The sequence below is a fragment of the Drosophila persimilis genome, unplaced genomic scaffold (genome assembly GCF_003286085.1).
Source record: "Drosophila persimilis strain 14011-0111.01,24,50 unplaced genomic scaffold, DperRS2 tig00000000-arrow-pilon, whole genome shotgun sequence".
Lineage (NCBI taxonomy): Eukaryota > Metazoa > Arthropoda > Insecta > Diptera > Drosophilidae > Drosophila > Drosophila persimilis.
Genome location: NW_020825288.1, coordinates 23,024,049 through 23,042,162, shown reverse-complemented (window position 1 = coordinate 23,042,162; position 18,114 = coordinate 23,024,049). Strand labels below are relative to the sequence as shown.

The 18,114-nt window shown below is 47.3% G+C and overlaps 1 protein-coding gene across 6 annotated transcripts in view; it reads right to left on the bottom strand.

The window, feature by feature from the left end:
- Window positions 1-821: 821 nt before the first annotated feature.
- LOC6591374 (afadin) overlaps window positions 822-18,114 on the bottom strand; it is a 61,151-nt gene continuing 43,858 nt past the window's right edge. The window contains exons 8-20 of one of the 6 annotated variants that reach the window (XM_002017203.2): window positions 15,672-15,793; window positions 14,353-14,407; window positions 14,000-14,286; window positions 13,435-13,644; window positions 11,796-12,261; window positions 11,190-11,714; window positions 10,877-11,124; window positions 10,697-10,815; window positions 6,420-6,701; window positions 6,019-6,268; window positions 2,552-4,664; window positions 2,372-2,493; window positions 822-2,310 (exon numbers count right to left, since the gene is read on the bottom strand). In XM_002017203.2, the coding sequence (XP_002017239.1) occupies window positions 2,118-2,310; window positions 2,372-2,493; window positions 2,552-4,664; window positions 6,019-6,268; window positions 6,420-6,701; window positions 10,697-10,815; window positions 10,877-11,124; window positions 11,190-11,714; window positions 11,796-12,261; window positions 13,435-13,644; window positions 14,000-14,286; window positions 14,353-14,407; window positions 15,672-15,793 (4,992 nt within the window). In that variant the 3' untranslated portion in view covers window positions 822-2,117. Of the gene's footprint in view, window positions 2,311-2,371; window positions 2,494-2,551; window positions 4,665-6,018; window positions 6,269-6,419; window positions 6,702-7,959; window positions 10,394-10,696; window positions 10,816-10,876; window positions 11,125-11,189; window positions 11,715-11,795; window positions 12,262-13,434; window positions 13,645-13,999; window positions 14,287-14,352; window positions 14,408-15,671; window positions 15,794-18,114 lie in introns of those variants that run through there. The other 5 variants (XM_026984665.1, XM_026984661.1, XM_026984662.1 and 2 more) reach the window with 5 other exon arrangements.

Below are 18,114 nucleotides of genomic sequence, written 5' to 3'. Positions count from 1 at the left end.
GTCGGTGGATACTCTTGTCATAGCATCAATTGAAGCAATGTAATAAGTTTTCGGGGGTGCCGGAAAATTGGCATATAATTTGGCCAAATATTTGCGCATTCAAAGCGAAAACTTTCGCCGGTAGCCGCCGGGTCTCACTTTCAACCATTTTGTTCCAGTGCAAACATAAATCACTAAAGGCATACTTGAACTTTTTGTGCGAAATTATTTGCCCTTACCAAACTTTGATTTAAATTTTTAAGGTGCTCAGCGCAGGCAGAGCAGCGGCCGGAAAAATAGCGGTGGGGGCCAATAACTTGTCAGCCGGTTGAGTTGCCACTTGCCAGCCTCATGAAAAATGTATTTGGGTAGGTCAATTCCCTAACCTGTTGATGCCCGGGAACAGTTGGGTCGCTCGCGCATGACTGTTCCCGGGCGTTTGAATTTAGTGGCGGCGCCAAGTGCGCGAGTGTTCCCATCGAACAGCTGATTCAAAAGAAGAAGCAAGCAGGTTTCCAGAAACTTATAAACTATTACTTACAAGAAAATGTATGCAAAGGAAAAAAAATAAATAATAAAAGGTGCTTTGACATCATTTAATTGTCTGAATAATTTCCAGGGAAAATAATAAACTTCCACCAATTCTATTGCAGACAATAAAAACCTCATCTCAAATCGTTTTTTATATAATTAACTTTTTATTTAGCATAAATATGCACAATATGTTGCTGAATTGTTTGCAATTTGATATATAATATATATAATTTTAATATGTAAAACTAAACGCGCTTAATGTTGGAACTAAACGACAGACAATCTTCGTATATCTTTTTACAGAATTATACATACAATAATTGCAGATTTTTTGTTGGTTTTTGTTGAATTTCGTTCAATATTTCTTTAAAAAATAGTTTCGCTTATTAAAAAATAAATCGCGTCTTAGATATATTACAATTTAGGGGTTGCTTTTGATATATTTAAATATAATGTATATAATTTTAAGTGTAATTTTTGCTTGGTTCTATATATTTGAAATACTTGGAATGCACAAAAATAATTTGTTGCCCTTGTGGTCTGGTCTCTTGTTTTCGAATTAATGTTTAAGCTATAACAAAGAATCCAATCCCATGCACAGGATACATCCTACATGTACGATATTTAGGTGTGCATTTTTCGTTTCGTTTTTCTTATTTTTTGTTTTTAAAGCCATTAGGTTCTTGTGTAGTGATTTAAATTGGTACTTTTGTTGCATTTCAAAGGTGTACGAAATGCTTTTTCAATTAAAAATATACTCGTATCTGTGAATATTTAAACATTTCGTTAGTTCTACAATCTTTAATCGTTTGCTCGTGGTGTTTTTGTTAGTTTTGTTTTTGTTTTTTGTAAATATATATATATATTTAGTTTTAATAATTGAATAATTGGACCATTTGTTTAAACGTTGTTGTGGCTTAAAATTCTCTATTAGATTTAGTATATATAAACGTTTCTTGTTCCGCACGATTCCCAGGTAAATACATACACACACATATGCATCGTATATCTAAACTATCGTAACTCCCATCATTTACACTGTCTAACCATAAATTGTATTCTGTAATCCGATGTAACAATCTGTTAATTGTAGGGTATTTTTGTTAAGGTTAATGTTAATGTTTAAAACGCTTTACAAATGTGGCTCGCCTCGACTCGACTCGCCTCGCTTTCGTTGCCCTTTTCCTGGGCTCGTTACTGTTTCTACATAGATATATTTATATAGTTTCGTATATATAAACAAGGGTATTTATATAGAGTACTATATGTAATGATATACACTGATAATTCTCACTAATTGAATCCAGTTAACATTCTGTGGTATGTAATCAACTCTGGAACTACGCGATAACTATGGATTGTTTATTGCCTTGCTTAGCAAATTCGTTAGGTTTGTTTCTGGTTTTTCGTAATCTAATATATAACTCGATCTAAATGTATATGTATATATGTATATTTCTATGTGTTGTTCTATGTAGAGCTAACGTAACAACTTGGCCCCCAATTAATTGAAGTTTCAGAAGCTTTGTGGATTCGGGTTTCTGTATGTACATGATCTCTATTCGTTCTGCTGCTCTTCCTTTTCCTTCTGTTGCTGCTGCTGCTCAGTGCACTGCATCGATGTCTCGCTGGGCTCGCGATATCTTCAGCTTATCCTTGGGCGTGTTGTCCTCCCCCGACTCGAGGGCGAACATCTTCATCTTCTCCTTGAAGGAGAGCTTCTCGGGAACGGCATCGCCAGCGCGTTGCTGCTGCTGTTGCTGTTGCTTTTCCGCCAAGCGACGCGTACGCGGATCTCTGCAAAGGAAAAAGGATTCTGTCAGAGATCTCTATTGAGTTTGTTCAAGACTCCACACACCTGTACACCTCTTGCGCGCCTATAACGCCGGGCGTTGATTGCACTGAGGTGTTCCAGAGGGCCGCATCAGGCGTGGCCGGCATGGAGGGCAGCATGGAGGCATCCAGATTATGCTGCAGATACTATACAAAAATATTCGTTAGCTGTACTTTCTGTCTGATCTTTCTGTCGTCCACTTACACTAGCATCTTCTCTGATTGTGTCCAAATCCTGATGCTCCATGCCATAGTTCTCTATGATGTATTGCTGCTGCAGCTGTTGTTGCTGCTGCTGCTGGCTGTTCCCGCTCACGAAATTGTTCTCCTCGTCGTGGAAGCTCACCCGCTTGTTGTCCCGCTGCAACAGTGGTGGTGGTGGGGGCGGTGAGCCCAATCCTCCCACCATTCCCGTTCCCGTGGCAGATACATACGCGGCATTCAGCTCCATGGCACTGAGGGGCGATGCCTGCATGCTGCTGGTGCTGTTGTTGTTCAGATTTCCGCTCAAGCTGTTGTTGTTGTTGTTATTATTCGATTGGGTGTTCAGTAGGGATGCCTTCTTAATCTCGACGGCGGCCGCTGCCTGATTGCTGGTCGCTGTCTTCAGCAATCCCATGGAGGAGCTGGTGCTGCCCCTGAGTTTCTGCTGCGACATGATCAGGTAGGAGCTGTTCCGCTCTGGCGGCGGCGGCGGAGGCACTGCCGCGTCCAGGGTCTCGTTATTGTTGTCCTTGTCCAGCATCGTGAGCTGTGTCAGCTCCTTGGCCAGACTGGAGATGGGATGCTCCGTCTGCAGGTGCCGGTCGTCCGCGAAGCTGGCCGACTTTTGCGACTTGGATGGCGAGGAGGGGGCTCCTCCACTGCTGCCTGCTCCTCCCTCGGAGTAGCGGTTATGCTTGAGTATGCTCTTGGGCTGCTGCTGCTGCTGTTGCTGGTGGCTGCTCATCGGGGCCATCGGCGGCGGTTGGGCCGCCACCTGATCCACGGGGCTGCTGCTGCTGTCGGTAATCTCCGCCATCTTGATCTCCGTCTGGCGGTAGCTGGTGATGGGTGTTTGTATGGCACTGACCTGCCCACTGGCCGCCAGCCTGAACAGCTCCTGAATATTCTCCTTGTCGTACTGTTGATCCTGGTCCTGATCCTCCTGCTCCTGCAGCTCCAGCGCTCGGCGCTCAAAGTCACGCTCGAGGATGAGCGTTTTCAGCTGCTCCTCCTGCTGACCGGATCGGGAGATGGTCTGCGACAGATCGGAGATCTGCTGCTCTCGCCATTGGCGGATGTGTTCGCGTCTCATCTCTAGGTCCTTCTCCCGCTCCTCGCGCTCCCACGGGTTGCTGCCGCTGTGGAGGGGTGGTCTGTTGGCCGCCTGTTGGTTCGTCGGCAAATAGCTGCCCTTCGGCGGGTCCAGGGTGCTCGCCACGTAGTTCATGCCGGGCGCCAGCTGTGCCGTGGCCTTGAACAGCGGATGCGTGGCGGTGGGCGGTAGCGGTGGCTTATCCTCGCCCAGCACGCCGGCAGGGCCATGGCCGGGCAAGTAGCCCGTCTGCGACATTCTCTGTTGTTGCTGGGGCTTCGGTGCGGTGCTGGGCGGAGCGGCCTGCTTGTTGGGAGACTGGAGGCTGCCCAGGGGCTTGGGTGGCAACGCAATGAAGTTGGGCGAAGGCTGCTGCTGCTGTTGCTGTTGCAATTGTTGCTGCTGGAGTTCGTAGAGTGTGGCAGGCTCATGGATCTGGCTGCGTCGGGCATGCTGGTACTCCAGGCCGCCTCCATTCTGGAAGCCTCCCTGGAAATCGTTGACATTCTGCATGCTCTGGCTGCTGCTCATGGGAGGTTGTTGCTGCAGCTGCTGCTGCTGTTGCAGTGGCATCTGTTGCTGTTGTTGTTGCTGCTGCTGTTGCTGGTGGTACATGTTGCTGATGTTCGGCATCGATGGAGCCATCATCTGTTGCATGCGTAGGGTGTGCTGGAAATTCTGCTGGCTCTTGGTGCGATTGTTGAGGGTGAGCTGGTGCTGATGTTGCGCCTGCTGCTGCTGCTGCTGGCCGTTGAGATTGCTGCTGCTGTGTGCAAACTGTTGCTGTTGCAGCGTGTGTTGCTGCTGCTGCTGCTGTTGGAGCTGCTGCTGCGCCGTTTGCTGGCTGTGGTAGTAGGCGGACACGGGTCGAGTGGGTGGCAGATTAGCATTGCTCTGGAGGAGCTGCTGCTGCTGCTGCTGGTAGGGTGATGGTTGTGGCTGCTGTGGCTGTTGTTGTTGCTGTGCAAGCGGGGAATTGCCATTGTAGGCGTTCATGGCGGCATGTGTGGACATCGGCGGTCTGAAAGACATACAAAAAATCGGGATTACTATCATAATTATTGCCAAAAAGGTGTTCAAGTGTTGCTCTGTGGGTGGGGGTGTCATCATTTGCTCTAATTACGCAACGTGTCTGTGTGTGTGTGTGTCTGGGGTGCGCAAGGGCTCCTTCTCGTTCATCCCTCCCACATTTCAAAACAAGTGCCAGGGTGCGTGTGCCTCTCTGTACAGCAGCAGCAACACCAAACACGGAGCCACACAACTCGAGTGTGCCACTAATTACTCACGTACTTGGATCGTTTCTACCATCTGGTATTCACTCTTGATGGGTATGAAGCCGTAAAGTAATTTCTTTAAACGTAATGTCACCCTAGAATTACACACACGAGAGAGGTAACACACAATTTAAGCTCCTGGCAGGGTGCAAATTCCTGTGACCACATTCTGTGCCACATGTGCCACCTGGCATATTCCCTGCTGCTGTCCGCCCCACCTTCCCCGGCAGCAACAACACCGACAACACCCACATTTTGTTGTAAATTATTAATTGCGCCGTCCCTCAGTGGTTTGGCTTTTCTTTTCCTCGTGTGCGATGGAAGTGCCTTTGGGTTCGGTTCGGTTCGGTGCTTGGAATAGGAGTTGGTTACACGTTTTCGAGGAACGATAAATCTTTAACCAAAGTTGAAACAGGATTTTCTTTAAATTTAGAAACCAGAATCAAACTTAAAAGTGCACTTTATACAATACTAAGGGCTCCTCAAAGCTTTAACCATATGATCGTTCATAGCCATTCAACCACTCCACTTTTCCCCAATGCTTTTTCCGAATAACAATCTGTCATCACAATCGTACCTTTTTCATGTCAAACATAACATTATTTACCATCAATTTCCTCTCGTTTGGACACTTGCAAAAGGACACCATAATCATAATCATAATCATAACAAATTCCCCCACAAGTGCGCTCTATACGCCTGTTACGACTAGTTCCAGCAATTTGACCCAAAACCACACTAATCGCAACTACACTGGCACATGATTTGCGAGCTCTAGTACCAAAAACAAACCCGTCAAAAGCACAGACCGAACCGAAACCCAGAAACAAAAAAAAAAAACAATCCAAACATAACCAAAAGCGAAAACAATTTTAGTGGTTAGCGGAACACAACCGAATTTTAAATGACAAAATGCTAGAGGATGGATATACGGATACAGCAGGGGTCAGTATAATAGGAGTGCTAACAAAAAAATGGCTTTAAGAGCGTATATTCCTCCAAAGTGACTTAAAAAGATTCAGAACTTATTATTATTATAGAGGCATCTCTTGACCTTCGCTGTATATAGCCCCTACTATATGTGCGTGCATCGTGTATTACCTTTCATTCAGTATCGGTTGGCTTTGATTTTGTGCCCGATACACGCTCAGATTCTGATAGAATCCTTGCTCGTTGCCGTTGCCATTGCCATTTCCATTTGCATTGTTGTGGCTGCCATTTGGTTGACCCAACATTCCAGCTCCCACTCCTGGCCCTGGTCCTGGTCCCACACCTCCTCCGATTCCACCCATGGCTGCGGATGTATTGTTATGCAAACTGTGCGTGCTGCGTGACTTGGAATTGGCCAGCGCTAAGGGGCAAAGAAAGATGCAAGGAGATGCAGTATGGAATTAATCTCTGGCTTGGATATCGATTAAATTTCGCTGAAGATTTCACGTTGATTGGTATGGAGATGGTGATTGGAGGATGGAGGTTGGAGGTGCCGATTGCATTCCACTTACATATGGTACCAGATCCCGTGTGATGATGCAAGGCCGGCACTGATTTGCTATTTGGAAGGTGTGCAGTTAACGGATTGATGATGCTACTGTTGCTGTTGCTGTTGTGGCTGTTGCTGTTGCTGTTGCTGTTCATGTTGTGGCTGTTGTTCAGGTGCTGGCTAAGGCTGAGGCTGTGATTGGCATGCCCGGTGGCAATCAGTGGGCCACCGATGCCGCCCAGGGATTTCGATGATTCGGCGGCTCCCATACGCGTTAGATCTCGCTCGGACATCCGTCGATTACCTGTGATATTCCAGCAGCAACACCACCATCATCATCATCATCATCGTTGGAGAGTGCATTGGTTTGGGGAATTGAGTGTTGCGTTGGTGGTTTTTTTGGTTTTGGTTTTGGATTTGTGCATGGATTGGGGAAGAGATAGACAGATAGACAGACAGTTAGATGAATATTTGGTTGGATAGTTTTAGTAAATTTCGGTTGAAAATGTGATAAATATTTTAATACTTAATGCATGCAAAATGTAATTACAAAAATACGAATATTCTACAAAAAAATCAGGTGAAAAGCAGAATTAATTATATTATATTTTCAGAATAAATAGCTAAATATTAGGCAAAAACTAACAAACGAAAAGCCCCATGTCAGGCAGAGAATAAAGCTGCAATTAATTCCTTATTCGCAATTGCTTGATAAATATTTGATTTAATTGAAAAAGTTAAGCGAAAAGTAACGGAAGTTGAAAAGGGCAAAAAGATAATAAAATCCAATTAAAAATCTGATGCGGCAAGTGGAATAAATTCCCTATAGAAATTCAATGGGAAATAAACACAAGAGTTGATTAAATTTAAAACCAAATGAGCTGTGGCTTGACGCTGGATTTTCCACATGGAATAGCACTACAGTGGTCACTCCTTAAAGGATTATTTTCCTTGTGGAAGCATGCAATCCGTATGACTCAAAGCTTAATTTATTCATCTATTGATAAATTCCACTCAGTACTCCTTAAATTTCCATTTAATTGAGCTTGAGTTTGATTCGAGGCACACGTGCCTTGACCCTTAGATACCCAGAACTGAGTTTTTATTGATGTGCCTGTGCGCTTCCTTAAAGATGCACAAAAAAGGGGGGTTGCTGCAGCATTAATAGTGATCGAAGACCAGGTGTTCAAAGAGCCAAACGAGTGGCTACATAGTCATCCGATATCACAGAAAATTCGGTGGCTTTGCGAATGGACGAACTACTGATTAGACCTTCTGGGATCGGAAAATCTTACTTCAATCCAAAGGTTTTGAATTGAAACGAACAAAAGGAACCAAAATTTGCCTAAAATATATGCGAAGCATTCCAAATAGAGCTACAAATTATATGCAAATACAACCTACAGGCGGATCAACAGAAAATTCTACAGCAAATCCACAAGAATTCAAGGAAAGTGATCTAGAAATCAAAGCTGTACACGCGTATAATTGCAGCAAACATCTAAAAACAACAGAAAAGCTACAAATGAAGCAAAAACAACGACGAGGAGAACAACATGAACCTCGGTGCAGCATAATTGGGTTGTCATCTGTGTGTGGAGCACATGGCGACGGCTGTGGCTGTGGCTGTGGCTGCGGCTGTGCTTGGTCCCAGTCGTAGTCCGACACAGTGCCCACTGCCACTGGCAGCCAGAGCCTCCTCCTCATTATCCTCCCCATCGTCCTCGCCATTATCTTCATCATCATTATCATCCGGAGGAGGAGGAGGAGGAGGAGCATTGACACTGACATTGACATGCATTTCTCGCACATTGCAGTGCGAACAACAGCCGGAGGTGGAATCAGCAGTCGAGGAGCAGGACTCTGCCTCACTGCAGGAGCAGGAGTACGAATTTGTGTAATCATCGGATGCGTTTTCGCAATTTGGGCAGGACTTGCTGGCCTTGTTGGGGGTACTGGTGCCTGGGTACTTGCTGCAGCTGCCACTGCCGCTCGCCAGAGACAGCAGCAATTTGGCTGTGGAGGGAGGCGAGACGGGCGCCTGGTGCCGTGGCTGGTGGTGGCAATGGTGATGGTGATGGTGCTTGGCTTTGTGCTTCAGATGCTCCTGCTTATGTTCCTGCCTCTGCTGTTTGTTGCGCTTCAGCTGCCGCAGACTGTGAACCTGACGATTGCTGCACATGACACTCCGACGGCAGGCGGCAAAGCGGGACAATTCCGGTGGCTGCTTCCGACTGCTCGCCTCCGCATCCTCCCGACAGCTATCGTAGCATTTGAAAGTGGAACCAACGCTGGAGCCAGGGAGATGTTTCTCCTGCTGCTGCTCATCTTGAGTATCTTGTATCCCTTCACGACAATGCCCACAGCAGGGACAATCGCAGGATGTTTTGACTGGCTCCGGGACTTTGACTGGGACATCGTAATCCTTGCCCGCACTCCCATACAGGCTCCACTCCTTCAGCTGCTTGAGTATGTGGCCCTGTTCGCAGTGCGAGAGCTTGGAGCTGGCGCTGCTGGTGGCTGCCGCCAGGGCGGAGGTGGACTTCGACTTGGATCTGGCGATGTTCGGGGGAAAGTTCTGATTGGCATTGAAGTAGGCGGCCATTTCCCGCACTTTGCCCTGCCCCAGGGGCAGCAGGAAGTTGGGGCTAAGATTCATCTGGCTGCTGGCGCGGCGCCTGCGGATGATGGGTGTTGGTGGTGGGGGTGGGAGGCTGCTTGCTTTGGCAGAGACGGAAGCAGAGGCGGAGGCGGAGGTGGTGCTGGTACGGATGGTGCTGGCACAACATCGATTGCTTGTATTTACAGAAAGAGAACGAGAACGGGTGCAGGAACTTTCGGTTTCACACAGATTAGGAACTTTGATGCTGATAATAGGAGCAAGAGGTGGTGGAGCAGCGGCAGCAGAGACCGCAACGGAGCCGGAGCTGGGACTGGGACTCAATCCTGACCTTTTGTGCGATCGCTGGGTGTTCAACTGTCGCTGGACGGGCGACTGCTGCTGCTGTCGGAGCAGGGGCATCCGCTCGAGGGACTCGCTGGAGGAGCGCTGACTATTCGAGCCCGATCCGCCCGAACTGAAGCCATCCGCCGTGCAGTTGGTGGCCCGCTTGCTGTTCAGCTCCCGCCGGATCTTCTGGATCAGCGGCATGCGCTCGGCCTGCTCCGCCATCAGGGATTCGCTGGAGGAGGTGCTGGCCGCAAAGTGGCTGATGGCATCGTGCGTGTGGTACTTCCTGTCGATCCCTGGGGCTGCTGCTCCTCCTCTTCCCGCTCCTGCTCCTGTCGCCGGCGGCTGCTCCAGATCGAAGCTGACTGTCTTTCGATAGCCGGCCACAGGAGTGCGCCTCACCGTGAAGGAGGGAGCGGCAGCGACTGGAGGGCAGATGGGTGGCATCTGCTGCTCCTCCTCGTCGTCAATGAAGGGTATATCATCCGAGTCGGCCATGGAGGCGATCCCATCCTCGTTCAGCGGCTGATGTGCATCGCTGTAGGTGGCAAAGTGCCCGAACGACTCCTGGGAGGTGCATGCCGTCGCCGTCGTCGCCGAGGCCGTCGCCAGTGGCTCCGGTTCCTTTGGCGGCTCATCCAGGTACTCCTCTATGAAGATCGAGGGCGGCGGTGTCCTGCGCAGCGGGCGCATGGGGCTGAAGTGCGCAGCGGCAGCCGCCGCCGAGGGGATCGGATGGTAGTAGCCCTGGTCGTTGGCCAGATACAAGCTGCTGGCGGATCGGGCTATCGGTCGGGTGTCCCTGTACCGCGGATCGATGTGCAGCTGGTGGCCCTGGGCGCACAGCTCCTCCTGCAGACAGGAGGCACTCAGTCGGCGCACCGGCGGCGAGGAGGCGCGCATGCAGGCAAAGGACTCGCGACGACTCCGATTGAGGCTGTCGTCCGAGATGGAGTTGCTGTAGTAGCGGGCCTGCTGCTGGTACGAGGAGTGGCGCCGCTGCTGGTTCGGCTGCAGTTGCTGGAGGAAGTTGCTCGAGGAGGCTTCTATGCAGAGCAGAGATCAGAGCAGATCGCAGTAGAGGAGCAGCATGGATTTGGGTGGGGGGAAGGACCTTTGGTTACTTTTGTTAGCTTACATAACGACTGACTGGAGGGTGTGGAATGTATCTTTGAGTGTGTGAGTATCTTTGTGAGTATCTTTCGGTTGAGTGTGTGAGTGTTTGGGTGTTTGAGTGTTTGGGTGTCTGTGAATGAGTGTGTTCTTCTTAGCGTTCTACCCAACACCTGGCGTAGCTCTCTAATGTGTATCTATGTGTAGGCGCGGATCCTAGGGCGGATGCTACTCACCACGCTGGATGACGGGACTGGGCTGCTGGAGCAGCGTCGCCAGTCCATGGTAGATGGCCCCCTGCTTGGCCACCTCCAGACTGACCACCGGACCGGTCCTCACCAGATAGTCGGCGGCCCTGCAACATTCAATATTCAATTAACAGATTCTCGTCTGCATCCTCTGGGGGATGTCCCTACCTCTCCTGTGTGATGCCGATCAGACTCTGGCCATCCACGCGCAGCAGCTGATCGCCCGCCTGCAGGCGGCCATCGGCATCCGCTGCTCCGCCGGGCACCACGCTCTTGATGTAGATCCCCAGACGCTCCTGGCCGGCGCCCTTGGCCGCCACAATGGACAGGCCCATGCCGTTGCTGTTCTTGTGGAGTTTGATAAGCTGCAGCTCGGGCTGCGGCAGCTTGTTGGACATCGCACTGGAGCTGCGTGCCTGCAAAGGGGATTTCTGTCTCGTTAGAAAATCAGGAATCTCAAAGCCTGCTGGGATCTGCTTACATTGAACTGATGCATGTAGACGGTCCAGAGGCCAATGGATGTGGGCTGGGCGGCCAGTCGGCACATGCCCTGCTGCTGGAGGGGATTGAGGAAGTCGACGAGGCCAGTGGGTATGCCCCGGACGACATCGCAGCTGAAGCCGTCGTCGGGCAGGAGGAGGGCCAGGTGCAGTTCGGGCGACTCCTCGAGGCGCACCTCCCGGCCGTCGGCGCGGGTCAGCTCGTCCGCGACGGACTCGGCCATGCGTATGGCCGTGTCCACCAGGTTGCGGGGTATCTTCTCCTGCTGCAGCAGGGCGCCCATCTGCAGCGAGTTGAGGCGGAAGCAGGAGCAGGCCAACTGCTGGATCTCCTCCACCGAGGACTTGGGCGCCTGCAGGAACTGCGCGCACTGGTTGATCTTCGCCAGATGGCAGTCGGCGGCCAGCTCCAGGCCCTGCCGCTCCGCCCACAGTTCCAGCAGTTGCAGTCGCTCCGTCATCACCTTGCCCCAGTCGGAGGTGCACATTTGAGAGTTTGCCACAATCTACAAAGAAGAACAAGGACGAATAAGTACATCTTAAGGATCTAGAAGTCCCACCCTATACACAGGATGGCCACCGCTCACCGTATTGAAACATATGACATTGATGTAGTGGAAAAGCTGCGAGAACAGCTGGATGGTGAGTGCCGCATTCACGCGACAGCGACGCAGCAGGGCCATGGCGGAGCCCAGGACCGTGAGCACCAGGCCCGCCGCCGAATCGTGATCGATGTTCTCCGACAGAAACTGGTTGAGGGTCTGCGAGAGCTCCAGGCGGAAGCAGTTGACCAGATTGCGGAACGCCGTCTGCACGGCCTCCGCGAGCACCTCCTGGGCCTGGACGCTGAACGCACTGATGTGCCGATCCGACTTGAGGAAGTGCAGAAACTCCGAGCTGTTGGCCATCCAAAAGGCCAGGATACGCGGGTCGGTGTACTGCTCCTGGACGACGCTGTAGACGAGATTGGCCACATGGTGCAGGAACATCGTCAGCTTGTGGGCCCGCTCCGTGGGCTGCAGCTCTGGACGGTAGTGGGTGGAGGCGCGGTATCTGGGGAGAGCGAGAGAGCAATGTCATGTTCAATTAGCATTCATTACAGGGGCCCAAATCGGATGAGTAATTTTCAGGCCAGGGCCTTCGAAACTATTGATTTCTACGCCTGTCAATTGCCGAAATTCCCTTTCAACCCTGCAGGTCCTCCCGCTGTCAGGACACATTAATATTAATGGCTCACAAATTGGGTCAGCCAACGGCCAAGATAAATCATCATAATTGATAATGAATTGTTGATACTGCTGCTGCTGCTCCTCCTGCAGCAAATAGTCCTGCCTCCAACGCTGCAAGGGGGCCGACCACACACATGTGTGCGTGTGTGTGTGTGTGGCATGGCAAGTCTATCCACTTTATGCCCCCACATTTGTCAGCTGGTGTTGCCTGTCTATCTATCCTTCCTTCCATCTGTCTGTCTGTCTGTCTGTCCGCCTTTGGTGTCTTGTTAAATGAAGCTTTGATTTTGAAATTGAAATATAAATGGATTCATTGAACGCCCCATTGCTGTGTGACCCCCAAAAGAGGTTGAAGGTTGCACGAAGAAGTGCAGCCAGCCAGCCAGCCATCTATCTATTTATCTATCTATCTATCTGTAAAGTGCACATCCATGTGGGAGCGTAGCAGAATTAATGATGAAACATTACCATTTGGGCTACTCTCATTCCCCCTGGAGCTGCATACAGCTCTCTTTTCCATCTAATTTGAAGAGATTTAATGTTTCTATTTGTTCTTTAAACCCAAATGTGAATGGCAGGGAACAAGCTGTACCAGAAACAGGGATTAGTCTTTAATTTGGATAGATTAAGAGCAGAGTCAGAGGCCAAGTCCATGGTCTATGGCCAGGCTCTTGGAAATTGGAAGCAGTCCCACAAAAACTCCCTCCTAGTATTCTCTTTTGGAGCATTCGCTTGTGCATTCTCTCTGCCAGCATCTCATCTCTCTCGTGCCGCCTCATATGCAAGCTGTTGATAGATGGATAGACATATCTCCCCTTACAAAAACTCTTTAAAATCATATAAAACATCTCTTAAACATATTTTCCTGCTTATAAACTAGATAAAGTTGCCATTTTTTAGTATATTAATGCACTTGAACAACATTTAAAGCCAGGCAAAGCGCAGTAACATCTTTCTTTCCATCGAATCCCCTTCTGGGCCGCGACTCGTTACACACCTGGCGCACAGGTAGAGCGAATAGACAGGCGCCAGCTTAAAGTGGGGCACATTCACGTCCAATTCGCTGATGATGTGGCGCAAAAACAGCTCCTGATGCGTTTCGGGAAACTCCAAGACGGCCGGCAGAATGGGCTCCTGTCCTTGGGCATCGCCGGAGCCGCTGCCACCGCCGCCGGCCAACAGACCAGAGCCTGGCATTTTGGGGGATCTGTTCAGGGAAAGCAATTGTTAAGCAATTAGTACAGAGCACAACGATACGGATACAGAGATACAAAGATACAAAGGTACAGAAACAGAAACAGCTGGAGAAAGCAGTTAAAACATTGAGTGTCAAATAATTGCAGAGTGCAATAAAATATAAATAAATAAATTGCACACGAAAAAAATAGCAACTTAAAATTCAATCAGACAGTGAATGAATAATATATTATGGTTATGGTATCTGTGTGTTTTGTGTGTGTGTGTGGGTAGGACTTTTCCTGCTGGGATTTCTCTCTTGTGTGGAAAAAGATATTTATTCATTTGTCATTCGTTGAAATCTGAAAGCGAATGGGGGTTCTCACCTATCTTGACTGTTGGAACCGCTGGACTTCATGCTGGAAATGGATTTGGTTTCGTTCTCCAGATTACCTTCGAGACTCTGGCCGTCGTAGGCCATCGTGTGGGTGCCGCCCAACAGACCCGTGGCGTTGTTGGCCCCCTGATCCTGGCCCGTGGCCTTGCTGTCCACCACATCGCCCCTCAGGGTGCTGCTCAAAGGATGTTCACTGGAGTTGTTGATGTTGTTGTTGTTGTGATATCCACTCGATTGATTCGATTGCTGATGCTGATCGTATTCGCTTTTGTGCGTCTGCGAGAGGAAGAGAGTGTTAGAGAGGGGAGCACAAAGGATGCCCCCCTGTGGGGAGATACTCACCGAACTCAAGGCACCATCCTCGTCATTCCAAGATCCTGGGGAAGTGGGCGACCGACTGAATCGTTTTGTGGGTTTTTTGGGGGGTTTGGGCAGTGTTTTTGTGGGTGTTTGTGCAAATTATTTTTGCATATTTGTTTTTGTTTTTTTGTATGTATGGCATGTGCATGAGATTAATGTTTTACACAAACAACACGTAACGAAACAGAGCACAAAACAGCGTGTAAATAAACATAAACAAAAAAAAGTACATGAATAATAAATAAATAAATAAGCATAATGAAAATAACAATTGCATACATGAATACATAAGCATATATATATATTATCCCTAAAGCTAAAATATGGAAATTCGAGTGCCACGCCTTCGGTTTCCTCTCTTTTGGTCTATTCACAAAGGGAATACGCATACGTTTGAGTACTACTGATGGAATACAAGAGTGTTCCAGGTGCAGGGGGCGAGTGGCCCTTGGGAAAGGCGGACTTTAAAATTCTGTTTGCTCTGCGAGAGCGACAGATGGAGAGGCTCTTTTACACGTTTCAAGTGCGTTATTTATACTCGCATGGAATGAATATTTTTGTCGAGTTTTTGAGTTGAGAAACGGTTTGAAATTTCAGTTTTTACAAGCACTTATTGAATGAAACGGATTTAATTCCTTTAAAGGTTACCCAAAAATATTCGTTTAGGTGAGGATTAGGCGAAAGTCAGAGCCCAACAGCGCACTTGGGTATTTTAAGGGCCCTTGGGAGTCTCTTCTGAGATTCTTCTTAGAACGTAGCTAACACTCTGATAGGTCTGATGGGAGAAACCAAAGTCTACGGCATCCAAGGGCAGGCCTGTGGCTGTGGCATTCTGCTAGATCGTATATTTCCTTAAACTCGGAATATAACTCCTCTTAAAATGTGTAAATTCCGACGGCTGTCCAGTAATTTTGATGGAAAATAATAGCCTATAAAACTCACTTTTAAAAAAAAGATTAAGCAGAACCTAGAGGCCAATCTTTGATAGTTATATTCTCTAGTCCCTTCATAGATCTCTTGGCATATCAAAATGTACTTTCTTTAGTTCCTAGTCCTCTCAAATTTATTCCTCTATAAAAAATAAATCTCCTGTTCGTCTTCAGCATTGAATTGTCTTCTAATAGCGTTGAATTGTTATCTATCTTCCATAAATAATTATCACAAAACAAACAAAACGCAGAAGTACAGTAGCTCTTCTGTTGACACAAGCTTATGGGGCAGATAAAGCGTGTAGCGTGGCGATTTGGTACTTAAAATATTCTTAAAATATTAACCAGAATAATCACTCCGGCGGCACTCACCTTTCGTAGAGACAGGCCGAGTCCAACTGGGACTGGGAGAGGGCCAGATTGTAGCGTCCATCCGTGGGGGAGTCGAGGAAGCGGTACGAGGCCACGCGTCCAAACATCACAACCGAACCGTTCTGTGGATGAGAGAGCATGAATTAATTATAGGACAGTATCATATGGAAAAGGAGGAGGAGGAGCAGTACTCCAGTGCAGTGCAGTCCGTCAGTGTGATGAGGGTTAACGCGTTGACAAACCATCGAGTGATTTAATAATTGTAATTAATTTAACCAATTACTGAAATATTTACACAGCAGAGGGAGACGCGAAGTGACGCGAGAGGAGGCACGACAGGCGACAGGCGACGGGCGACAGGCGACGGGCGACAGGCGACGGGCGACAGGAGAGCGGATCGGATCAGATCAGAGTGGAGCACTGAAGTGGCTGACGGGTTCTGGGGCACTGTGGCAGGGCAGCGGATTCGATTGGAAAATTTTCGGGGCGTTGCAGAATTGTCATTGATGTCGACGACGACGACGACGACGACGAGGCACAGTCACACATACACAGAGACGCCCCTCTTTTTGGGAGGTCTCTGATTTGTATTTGTGTGGTTACAGGGTATTCCAAAGGGTTAACATCTGGTGGGGGGTATGCTGAGTTCGAGAAGGGGTACGAAACAGTAAGGGGATGGAGGGGAGACCCCATCCCATCTTATTAGGATTACACTCAGAGAAAAATGCATTAGAAATATGAAACACATCCGTAATTAAATTAAATATTCGGTTTTCTAATCAAAACTTAAAGAAATTAAATTGAATTAATTTTGATTTAAATATAAATATTTTTTTAAATTAATCAAAATATTTAATCAATTTAAATATAGAACACTTTAAAATAAATACATATATTCAATATATTTACTTTTGTAGGAAATATATTTAATCTAATTATAAAAATATTTTATTTAAATATTTAATTAATAAAATTTAATTTAATTAAATATTTAGATGAAATATTTGAATATAAATGCCAAAATGTAGGTTAAACACTACATTAGAACTATAACTCCCTCTGTCATACCTTATCCCCATGCAATATTTATAATCACCTAAATTTAACAAACTTCTCTTATTTCCTTTTTTTGTAACTAAGTTCCATTATTAGTAGATAATTGTTAATTAAATAAATAAATATAACACTTTCCGTTTTTAGCTTCCACCCTCAGTGAAAATCTATTGGTGTTTGGATTCTCAGGGCTTTTTTCTCTGGGTGTATGAATGACGATTTCGATTAAAATTTGGAACACTTTAGAGTTGTTTCTTCGTCTATTTTTCTGTATAAACCTCCAAGTTTTGGAGACTGCAGGACCCACAGAGGCATAACATTCCCTTGGTTGCCTTCTGTGATGTCTCTCCACAGATCAAGTATCCCTTAAACTTATGCCAAATATATTGCAATCAAAGTGAAAAGAGTTTTAATTTAATTGGACAATTATTACACTCGAAAAGGAGCAAAAAAGTATCCAGCAAATCCAAAGAAAACTCCGTTTGTTTGTGGTTATATTTTGGTAGCATTTCCGGGGTATCCCCTAGTCGGAATCGATGGAATTTTCGTATGTGCGTCACACTAACTAATGCGGATTTAGGTCTCTGTTTAAATCTCTGCCACGCGCACCTTTTCTCTATCTGTGGCATGGTGAAAAGGGAGAGCTTTCCATTTGCATTATGTTCTCGTATGCACAAACGAGTATCTTTTTGGTTCAGGTTCATCGAACCGCAGCATAAACCCCAATTTCGCCAATTGACAAACAAACAAAAAATCAGTAAAATAAAAGCAGCGCGGGAGGAGGGGAGCAGGAGGTGGGGGGGAGCAGGAGGAGGGGGGGCAAACAAAGCCAATGACAGAATAAAAGTTGAACAAAAATAAGAAAAAAAGATTGCTCAGTGAATTACGCAAAATATTTATCTCCTTTTTTACTCTCTCTGTCTCTCTCTCTCTTTCTCTCTCTCTCTCTCGCTCTGTGAACTTTGTCTCTGGAGACAGTTTGTGGCTAATGTCGAGATTCTGAATTCTGGATTCCCTTTTGGGGTTTCTCTCTCTCTCTCTCTCTCTCTCTCTGTTTTATTTGGTTTCAAATTTATCAAGCGGAAACTCAACTCGAAATAAAAACAAAAGGAAAAAAACAACAACAAAACTTTATATAACGCTGGCTGGCAAATTTTGTTGTTGTTTCTCGTTTGACTTTTCTCTGATGGAGGTCTGTTTTTTTGCGTGTGAACATCGAAAGCCGAGAGAGCCAGCCGCCATTCAATTCATTCAGAGTTTTCCCCCTTGGATTTTTTGTTGTTTTTCGTTGTTTTTTTTTTGTTTGTGTTTCGGTTGTGTGTTTGTTTGTCGAAAAAGTTGTCAAAACAAAAGATAAATCAGCGGCGGCAACTCAAAGCCTTTGCGGGGG